The 10535-nt window shown below is 58.4% G+C and overlaps 2 protein-coding genes across 3 annotated transcripts in view; one reads left to right on the forward strand and one right to left on the reverse strand.

The window, feature by feature from the left end:
* Nucleotides 1-6425, forward strand: part of LOC140396043 (cardiotrophin-2-like) — a 42041-nt gene extending 35616 nt beyond the window's left edge. For both annotated transcript variants that reach the window (XM_072484111.1, XM_072484112.1), the window contains exons 2-3: nucleotides 3432-3553; nucleotides 4735-6425. In XM_072484111.1, coding sequence (XP_072340212.1) covers nucleotides 3432-3553; nucleotides 4735-5196 — 584 coding nt within the window. In that variant the 3' untranslated portion in view covers nucleotides 5197-6425. The remainder of the gene's footprint in view (nucleotides 1-3431; nucleotides 3554-4734) is intronic.
* A 1642-nt stretch (nucleotides 6426-8067) lies between these two features.
* Nucleotides 8068-10535, reverse strand: part of LOC140396638 (transforming growth factor beta-1-induced transcript 1 protein-like) — a 174950-nt gene continuing 172482 nt past the window's right edge. Inside the window, exon 6 of the mRNA XM_072485432.1 lies at nucleotides 8068-8108. Coding sequence (XP_072341533.1) covers nucleotides 8068-8108 — 41 coding nt within the window. The remainder of the gene's footprint in view (nucleotides 8109-10535) is intronic.

Consider the following 10535-nt stretch of genomic DNA (forward strand, 5'->3'; position numbering starts at 1 on the left):
ACAGCGAGTGATCTTCACCCTGAATAAACAGTGAATCTGTACAGTTACACATTGAGTGATCCTCACCCTGAATAAACAGTGACTCTGTACAGTTACACAGTGAGTGATCCTTATCCCGAATAAACTATGACTCTGTGCAGGGGTCGCCACACTGTCAGAGGGTCAGTACTGAGGGAGTGCTGCACTGTCGGAGGGTCAGTGCTGAGGGAGCGCCGCACTGTCGGAGGGTCAGTGCTGAGGGAGCGCCGCACTGTCGGAGGGTCAGTACTGAGGGAGCGCCGCACTGTCGGAGGGTCAGTGCTGAGGGAGCGCCGCACTGTAAGAGGGTCAGTACTGAGGGAGTGCCGCACTGCCTGAGGGTCAGTACTGAGGGAGCGCCGCACTGTCGGAGGGTCAGTACTGAGGGAGCACCGCACTGTCAGAGGGTCAGTACTGAGGGAGCGCCGCACTGTCAGAGGGTCAGTACTGAGGGAGCGCCGCACTGTCAGAGGGTCAGTACTGAGGGAGTGCCGCACTGTCAGAGGGTCGGTACTGAGGGAGCGCCGCACTGTCGGAGGGTCAGGACTGAGGGAGTGCTGCACTGTCAGAGGGTCAGTACTGAGGGAGTGCCGCACTGTCAGAGGGTCAGGACTGAGGGAGCGCCGCACTGTCAGAGGGTCAGTACTGAGGGAGTGCCGCACTGTCAGAGGGTCACTACTGAGGGAGTGCCGCACTGTCAGAGGGTCAGTACTGAGAAAGCGCCTCACTGTCGGAGGGTCAGTACTGAGGGAGCGCCGCACTGTCAGAGGGTTAGTACTGAGGGAGCGCCGCACTGTCAGAGGGTCAGTACTGAGGGAGTGCCGCACTGTCGGAGGGTCAGTACTGAGGGAGCACCGCACTGTCAGAGGGTCAGTACTAAGGGAGCGCCGCACTGTCTGAGGGTCAGTACTGAGGGAGCGCCACACTGTCAGAGGGTCAGTACTGAGGGAACGCCGCACTGTCGGAGGGTCAGTACTGAGGGAGCGCCGCACTGTCAGAGGGTCAGTACTGAGGGAGCACCGCACTGTCAGAGGGTCAGTGCTGAGGGAGCGCCTCACTGTCAGGGGGTCAGTGCTGAGGGAGTGCCGCACTGTCGGAGTGTCAGTACTGAGGGAGCGCCGCACTGTCAGAGGGTCAGTACTGAGGGAGCGCCGCACTGTCTGAGGGTCTGTACAGAGGCAGCGCCGCACTGTCAGAGGGTCAGTACTGAGGGAGTGCCGCACTGTCAGAGGGTCAGTACTGAGGGAGCGCCGCACTGTCAATGGGTCAGTACTGAGGGAGCGCCACATTGTCAGAGGGTCAGTACTGAGGGAGTGCCGCACTGTAAGAGGGTCAGTACTGAGGGAGCACCGCACTGTCAGAGGGCCAGTACTGAGGGTGTGCCGCACTGTCAGAGGGTCAGTACTGAGGGTGCGCCGCACTGTCGGAGGGTCAGTACTGAGGGAGCGCCGCACTGTCAGAGGGTCAGTACTGAGGGAGTGCAGCACTTTCAGAGGGTCATTACTGAGGGAGTGACGCACTGCCAGAGGGTCAGGACTGAGGGAGTGCCGCATTGTCAGAGGGTCAGTACTGAGGGAGTGCCGCATTGTCAGAGGGTCAGTACTGAGGGAGTGCCGCACTGTCAGAGGGTCAGTGCTGTGGGAGCGCCTCACTGTCAGAGGGTCAGTGCTGAGGGAGCACCGCACTGTCAGAGGGTCAGTACTGAGGGAGTGCCGCACTGCCGGAGGGTCAGTACTGAGGGAGCACCGCACTGTCAGAGGGCCAGTACTGAGGGTGTGCCGCACTGTCGGAGGGTCAGTACTGAGGGAGCGCCGCACTGTCAGAGGGTCAGTACTGAGGGAGCACCGCACTGTCAGAGGGTCAGTGCTGAGGGAGCGCCTCACTGTCAGGGGGTCAGTGCTGAGGGAGTGCTGCACTGTCAGAGGGTCAGTACTGAGGGTGTGTCGCACTGTCGGAGGGTCAGTACTGAGGGAGCGCCGCACTGTCAGAGGTTCATACTGAGGGAATGCCGCACTGTCAGTGGGTCAGTACTGAGGGAGTGCCGCACTGTCAGAGGGTCAGTACTGAGGGAGTGCCGCACTGTCAGAGGGTCTGTACTGAGGGAGTGCCGCACAGTCAGAGGGTCAGTACTGATGGAGTGTCGCACTGTCGGAGGGTCAGTACTGAGGGAGCGCCGCACTGTCAGAGGTTCAGTACTGAGGGAATGCCGCACTGTCAGTGGGTCAGTACTGAGGGAGCGCCGCACTGTCAGAGGGTCAGTACTGAGGGAGTGCCGCACTGTCAGAGGGTCAGTACTGAGGGAGCGCCGCACTGTCAGAGGGTCGGTACTGAGGGAGCGCCGCACTGTCGGAGGGTCAGGACTGAGGGAGTGCTGCACTGTCAGAGGGTCAGTACTGAGGGAGTGCCGCACTGTCAGAGGGTCAGGACTGAGGGAGCGCCGCACTGTCAGAGGGTCAGTACTGAGGGAGTGCTGCACTGTCAGAGGGTCAGTACTGAGGGAGTGCTGCACTGTCAGAGGGTCAGTACTGAGGGAGTGCCGCACTGTCCGAGGGTCAGTACTGCGGGAGTGCCGCACTGTCGGAGGGTCAGTACTGAGGGAGTGCCGCACTGTCAGAGGGTCAGTACTGAGGGAGTGCTGCACTGTCAGAGGGTCAGTACTGAGGGAGTGCCGCACTGTCAGAGGGTCAGTACTGAGGGAGCGCCGCACTGTCAGAGGGTCAGTGCTGAGGGAGCGCCGCACTGTCAGAGGGTCAGGACTGAGGGAGCGCCGCACTGTCAGAGGGTCAGTACTGAGGGAGTGCTGCACTGTCAGAGGGTCAGTACTGAGGGAGTGCTGCACTGTCAGAGGGTCAGTACTGAGGGAGTGCCGCACTGTCCGAGGGTCAGTACTGCGGGAGTGCCGCACTGTCGGAGGGTCAGTACTGAGGGAGTGCCGCACTGTCAGAGGGTCAGTACTGAGGGAGTGCTGCACTGTCAGAGGGTCAGTACTGAGGGAGTGCCGCACTGTCAGAGGGTCAGTACTGAGGGAGCGCCGCACTGTCAGAGGGTCAGTACTGAGGGAGCGCCGCACTGTCAGAGGGTCAGTACTGAGGGAGTGCCACACTGTCAGAGAGTCAGTACTGAGGGAGCGCCGCACTGTCAGAGGGTCAGTACTGAGGGAGTGCCGCACTGTCGGAGGGTCAGTACTGAGGGAGTGCCGCACTGTCAGAGGGTCATTCGGGGAGAATGATGATTGCGGCAGGATTGAAGGTGAAAGAGGGAGAGAAGATGAATAGAAATAGAGGGATAAAACCGCGAACATGTCAGTGAACATGAGGCCTGGGTGGTGGTGAGGCGGGCAATTGGCCGGTTGGCATTTTAAGGGGGAGTCGAGAGCATTGACCATGTCCCCCTCTCTCCCCCTCTCTCCGTAGGGGCACGATTCCACAGAATCTCCACTCGCTCCGTCACCAGAAACCTCTCGGTCACCGTCCACAAGACGTACAAACTGGTTCAGGAGCTGAATCACCGATCGCCACGCTTGGTGGACCTATATGTACGTGAGTGAGTGAGTGAGCGAGAGAGCGAGAGAGTGAGAGAGTGAGTGTGAGAGTGTCAGTGAAAGAGTGTGAGTGTGAGTGTGAGTGAATGAATGAGAGAGTGAGTGAGTGAATGAGTGCCTGAGAGTGAGTGAATGAGTGAGTGTGACCTGCCCGCATCTATCCTATCTATTCTCTTCATAATTTTATATGTTTCTATAAGATCCCCCCGCATCCTTCTAAATTCTGAGTACAGTCCCAGTCTACTCAACCTCTCCTCGTAATCCAACCCCTTCAGCTCTGGGATTAACCTCGTGAATCTCCTCTGCACACCCTCCAGTGCCAGTACGTCCTTTCTCAAGTAAGGAGACCAAAACTGAACACAATACTCCAGGTGTGGCCTCAATAACACCTTAGACAATTGCAGCATAACCTCCCTAGTCTTAAACTCCATCCCTCTAGCAATGAAGAACAAAACGCCATTTGCCTTCTTAATCACCTGTTGCACCTGTAAACCAACTTTTTGCGACTCATGCACTAGGACACCCAGGTCCCTCTGCACAGCAGCATGTTTTAATATTTTATCATTTAAATAATAATCCCTTTTGCTGTTATTCCTACCAAAATGGATAACCTCACATTTGTCAACATTGTATTCCATCTGCCAGACCCTAGCCCATTCACTTAGCCTATCCAAATCCCTCTGCAGACTTCCAGCACCTCGCTCCAGGAGTGATTGCGCAAAGAAATAGGCGTGTGGTAGATTAAAACAAACTTCATGACGGACACAGTATTGGAATCTTTAACGTCACTCCAGAAAATAACGTTGCTCCGTTCCGTGGATCAGGAGTCACGGCAAATCTCGCTTGCCCAAAAGAGGCCCTAATGAAGCAGATGGGGTTTTTTAAAACGTTAATCGGGGATTGTTTTATAGGCCGACATTCCAAATTCTGTGCAACTGAACTTAAATTTCACCAGAGGTTTTTTAAAATAAATGACAATGGTTTCATGGTCATCATTAAGCTTTGAGTTCCGGGATTGTTGTTACTGAATTCAGATTTCACCATCCGAGCGTGGTGGAGTTCGAACTCCGGGTCTCCGGAGATTTACCCGGGGGTATCTGGACCCCAAAAGGCCGGAGCCTCCCTGGTGTTTTTCATCTCTTCATTACTTTACCCTCCCCTGTGTTCTCTTTCAGAGGCAGCATCAGGGACCGCCCTTCAACCATCCCGGCTTCCAGCCCGCGAGCCCGGCCTTGCCCGGCCTGCCAGCGGTCTCCCACGGCGACGAGGAGGAGGATGGGGAGGGGAAGGAAGGGATCTGGCTGCTGTCTGACCACCGGGCCTACACGGGCCTAGCACACTACCTGAGCCTGGTGCTGGAGGATCAGAGGGGGCTGAACCCGGGCAGGAGCCGCCTGCTCGACGAGCTGGCCTACTTCACGGTCAACGTGCAGGGCCTGACGGTCAACCTGGAGCACCTGGCGTCCAGCCTGGACCACCCTCGGCCCGGGGTGGAGGCTTACCGCCAGGCCTGGGGCCCCACCGGAACCAGCGACTGGGAGAAGAAGCTCGCCGGCCTGGAGGTCTGTACCCGCTGTGCCCGTTGGTTACAGGCCTCGGAGGAAGACTTTGCCGCCCTGGCAGCCAAGCATTCCTAATCCCCGGAGATATCGTCAGAGAGTGAGAGAAAGAGAGAGAAGGCTCAGGATGAGAGGGCAAAGGTCAGCGACCCCCCAACTCCAGTAGTACTGACCCTCTGACAGTGAGGCTCTCCCTCAGTACTGACCCTCTGACAGTGCGGCACTCCCTCAGTACTGACCCTCTGACAGTGCAGCACTCCCTCAGTACTGACCCTCCGACAGTGCGGCGCTCCCTCAGTACTGACCCTGTGACAGAGTGGCACTCCCTCAGTACTGACCCTCTGACAGTGCGGCGCTCCCTCAGTACTGACCCTCTGACAGTGCGGCGCTCCCTCAGTACTGACCCTCTGGCAGTGCGGCGCTCACTCAGTACTGACCCTCTGGCAGTGCGGCGCTCACTCAGTACTGACCTTCCGACAGTGAGGCGCTCCCTCAGTACTGACCCTCTGACAGTGCGGCGCTCCCTCAGTACTGACCCTCTGACAGTGCAGCACTCCCTCAGTACTGACCCTACAAAAATGCAGCGCTCCCTCAGTACTGACCCTCTGACAGTGCGGCGCTCCCACAGTACTGACCCTCTGACAGTGCGGCGCTCCCACAGTACTGACCCTCTGACAGTGCGGCGCTCCCTCAGTACTGACACTCTGACAGTGCGGCGCTCCCTCAGTACTGACCCTCTGACAGTGCGGCGCTCCCTCAGTACTGACCCTCTGACAGTGCAGCACTCCCTCAGTACTGACCCCCCGACAGTGCGGCGCTCCCTCAGTACTGACCCTCTGACAGTGCGACGCTCCCTCAGTACTGACCCTCTGACAGTGCGACGCTCCCACAGTACTGACCCCCTGACAGTGCGGCGCTCCCTCAGTACTGACCCTCTGACCGTGCGGCACTCCCTCAGTACTGACCCTCCGACAGTCCAGCGCTCCCTCAGTACTGACCCTAAAAAAGTGCGGCGATCCCTCAGTACTGACCCTCTGGCCGTGCGGCGCTCACTCAGTACTGACCCTCCGACAGTACGGCGCTCCCACAGTACTGACCCTCCGACAGTGCGGCACTCCCTCAGTACTGACCCTACAACAATGCAGTGCTCCCTCAGTGCTGACCCTCTGACAGTGCGGCGCTCCCTCAGTACTGACCCTCTGACAGTGCGGCGCTCCCTCAGTACTGACCCTCTGACAGTGCGGCGCTCCCTCAGTACTGGCCCTCTGACAGTGCGGCGCTCCCTCAGTACTGACCCTCTGACAGTGCGGCACTCCCTCAGTACTGACCCTCTGACAGTGCGGCACTCCCTCTGTACTGACCCTCTGACAGTGCGGCGCTCCCTCAGTACTGACCCTCTGACAGTGCAGCACACCCTCAGTACTGACCCTCTGACAGTGCGGCGCTCCCTCAGTACTGACCCTCTGACAGTGCAGCACACCCTCAGTACTGACCCTCTGACAGTGCGGCACTCCCTCAGTACTGACTCATGATGTAAAGAATGGGAGCAGGGGAGAGCGGGGGAGATGATAAGTGGCTGAGGGAGGGGACAGAAAAATGTGATGGAGCAGGAAAGGATGGTTAGAGAGGTGGGTAGATAGAGAGAGAGAGTGTGTGCGGGGTTAGGGGAAGGGAGGGAGTGGAGGGATTGAGCAAGAAAGAGAGGGAAGGACAGTTCCTCATCCGTTTGCAGATACACCATTCGGAGTTCCAAGTGATGATGGAGCCTCTCGCACAGGAAACAATGACGGGGGTCGTGGTTTAACCCTCACCCCCTCCCGCTGACTGCATCTCCCCCCACTTTGGGCGTCAACACCTTCCACTATCTAACACCTTGGAGTTAACTTCGAGCCGATCTGTCCCCCCTCACACCTTGGGCAGGAAGAATGGGGAATGTGCCTCTGGGTGGGTGGGTGCAGCCGAGTTGGGGAGGGGTAGGCAGGCAGCACAGACCCCCAATGCCGGTCCTGAGGCTGCAGGAGGGTCACACTCCGAGGACGGGCTGGGCCTTGACTTCCCTCCAGCCCCGGGAAGACGAAGGGGTGATCTGAACGAGGGGCTCGAGATTGTTTAACGGATTCGATTGGGTCGATAGAGAGGGACGACTGCCTCTAGGTGGGGGCAGGGGAGAGGTGCAGAGGAAAGGAGGGGAGGGGGGAGAGGGAAGGAGGGGAGGGGGTAGAGTGGTTTGGGGCCTCGCCGAAAAAGAGGCCGGATTTTATAATTCTAATCAGGCCATTCAGGGACAAGGCCAGGGGTCATTTCCCACAGAGAGAGGCGTGGCAATCTGGACCTGCCTCCCCCTGACACCCCACCCCCCAAATCCCCACCCCTAATCCCCGCCCACCCATCACTGTTTCGAGTCTCAATGGTTTTCCCCTCTTCCTGTGTAACAGGCCCGAGAGGGGCTGAATGGGCCGCCTCCTGTTCCTGTGTAACAGGCTCGAGGGGCTGAATGGGCCTCCTCCTGTTCCTGTGTAACAGGCCGGAGAGGGGCTGAATGGGCCTCTTCCTGTTCCTGTGTAACAGGCCGGAGAGGGGCTGAATGGGGCCTCCTCCTCTTCCTGTATAACAGTCGAGAGAGAGAGAGAGGCTGAATGGGCCTCCTCTTCCTGTGTGACAGTCTCCCAGCCCACGCACAGCTCCCTGAGGAGGTAAATCCAGGGGGGAATTGATGGGGTTATTTATCTGGATGTTGTTCCATAGTTGGGCAGCAGGGGGCAGGACCACACCAGATACATTTGCTCGATCTGGCATGTGACATCGATATGCGGGAGCAATGCGAGGGGGCAGAAGGGAAAGTGGGGGGAGCGGGGGGGAGGGGTTGTTCGAACGGCATGGCAAGGCAGAAATCACAAATTCCCAAATTTCCCTGTGTTCCCGGACACCTGACGGAGAGTCAGACTGCTGCTAATTCATGTGTCTCGGAGGTGATTTGATAAAGGCTTTCACTGTGATCGTCAATAAAGTTTGCACATTCACTTGGCAGTCTCCAGCTTTCCTTTTCCTGTGTTACGGACCAGTCCACACGCCTGCACTCCACAGCTCCCCAGTACACCCTCCCCTCCCACAGCCCCATGTACACTCTCCCCTATCACTGACTCTTCCCCCCCATTCACTCCCCTCCCACACCCCCATGTACACTCTCCCCTATCACTGACTCTACCCCCCATTCACTCCCCTCCCACACCCCCATGTACACTCTCCTCTATCACTGACTCTACCCCCCATTCACTCCCCTCCCACATTCCCCATGTACACTCTCCCCGATCACTGACTCGACCCCCCATTCACTCCCCTCCCACACCCCCATGTACACTCTCCCCTATCACTGACTCTGCCCCCCATTCACTCCCCTCACACACCCCCATGTACACTCTCCCCTATCACTGACTCTTCCCCCCCATTCACTCCCCTCCCACACCCCCATGTACACTCTCCCCTATCACTGACTCTACCCCCCATTCACTCCCCTCCCACACCCCCATGTACACTCTCCCCTATCACTGACTCTACCCCCATTCACTCCCCTCCCACACCCCCATGTACACTCTCCCCCATCACTGACTCTACCCCCCATTCACTCCCCTCCCACACCCCCATGTACACTCTCCCCTATCACTGACTCTACCCCCCATTCACTCCCCTCCCACACCCCCATGTACACTCTCCCCTATCACTGACTCTACCCCCCATTCACTCCCCTCCCACACCCCCATGTACACTCTCCCCTATCACTGACTCTACCCCCCCATTCACTCCCCTCCCACACCCCCATGTACACTCTCCCCTATCACTGACTCTACCCCCATTCACTCCCCTCCCACACCCCCATGTACACTCTCCCCTATCACTGACTCTTCCCCCCCATTCACTCCCCCCCCCCACATTCCCCATGTACACTCTCCCCTATCACTGACTCTACCCCCCATTCACTCCCCTCACACACCCCCATGTACACTCTCCCCGATCACTGACTCTACCCCCCATTCACTCCCCCCTCCCACACCCCCATGTACACTCTCCCCAATCACTGACTCTACCCCCCATTCACTCCCCCCACACCCCCATGTACACTCTCCCCTATCACTGACTCTACCCCCCCATTCACTCCCCTCCCACACCCCCATGTGCACTCTCCCCTATCACTGACTCTACCCCCCATTCACTCCCCTCCCACACCCCCATGTACACTCTCCCCTATCACTGACTCTACCCCCCCATTCACTCCCCTCCCACACCCCCATGTACACTCTCCCCTATCACTGACTCTACCCCCCATTCACTCCCCTCCCACACCCCCATGTACACTCTCCCCTATCACTGACTCTACCCCCCATTCACTCCCCCCCCACACCCCCATGTACACTCTCCCCTATCACTGACTCTACCCCCCCCATTCACTCCCCTCCCACACCCCCATGTACACTCTCCCCTATCACTGACTATAACCCCCATTCACTCCCCCCCACACCCCCATGTACACTCTCCCCGATCACTGACTCTACCCCCCATTCACTCCCCCCACACCCCCATGTACACTCTCCCCCATCACTGACTCTACCCACCCATTCACTCCCCTCCCACACCCCCGTGTATACTCTCCCCCATCACTGACTCTACCCCCATTCACTCCCCTCCCACACCCCCATGTACACTCTCCCCTATCACTGACTCTACCCCCCATTCACTCCCCTCCCACACCCCCATGTACACTCTCCCCTATCACTGACTCTACCCCCCATTCACTCCCCTCCCACACCCCCATGTACACTCTCCCCTATCACTGACTCTACCCCCCATTCACTCCCCTCCCACACCCCCGTGTATACTCTCCCCCATCACTGACTCTACCCCCATTCACTCCCCTCCCACACCCCCATGTACACTCTCCCCTATCACTGACTCTACCCCCCATTCACTCCCCTCCCACACCCCCATGTACACTCTCCCCTATCACTGACTCTACGCCCATTCACTCCCCCCACACCCCCATGTACACTCTCCCCTATCACTGACTCTACCCCCCATTCACTCCCCCCCACACCCCCGTGTACACTCTCCCCTATCACTGACTCTACCCCCCATTCACTCCCCCCACACCCCCCATGTACACTCTCCCCTATCACTGACTCTACCCCCCATTCACTCCCTCCCACACCCCCATGTACACTCTCCCCGATCACTGACACTTCCCCCCCATTCACTCCCCTCCCACACCCCCATGTACACTCTCCCCTATCACTGACTCTACCCCCCATTCACTCCCCTCCCACACCCCCATGTACACTCTCCCCTCTCACTGACTCTACCCCCCATTCACTCCCCTCCCACACCCCCATGTACACTCTCCCCTATCACTGACTCTACCCCCCCAT

This window comes from Scyliorhinus torazame, chromosome 19 (assembly GCF_047496885.1).
Source record: "Scyliorhinus torazame isolate Kashiwa2021f chromosome 19, sScyTor2.1, whole genome shotgun sequence".
NCBI classification, from domain to species: domain Eukaryota; kingdom Metazoa; phylum Chordata; class Chondrichthyes; order Carcharhiniformes; family Scyliorhinidae; genus Scyliorhinus; species Scyliorhinus torazame.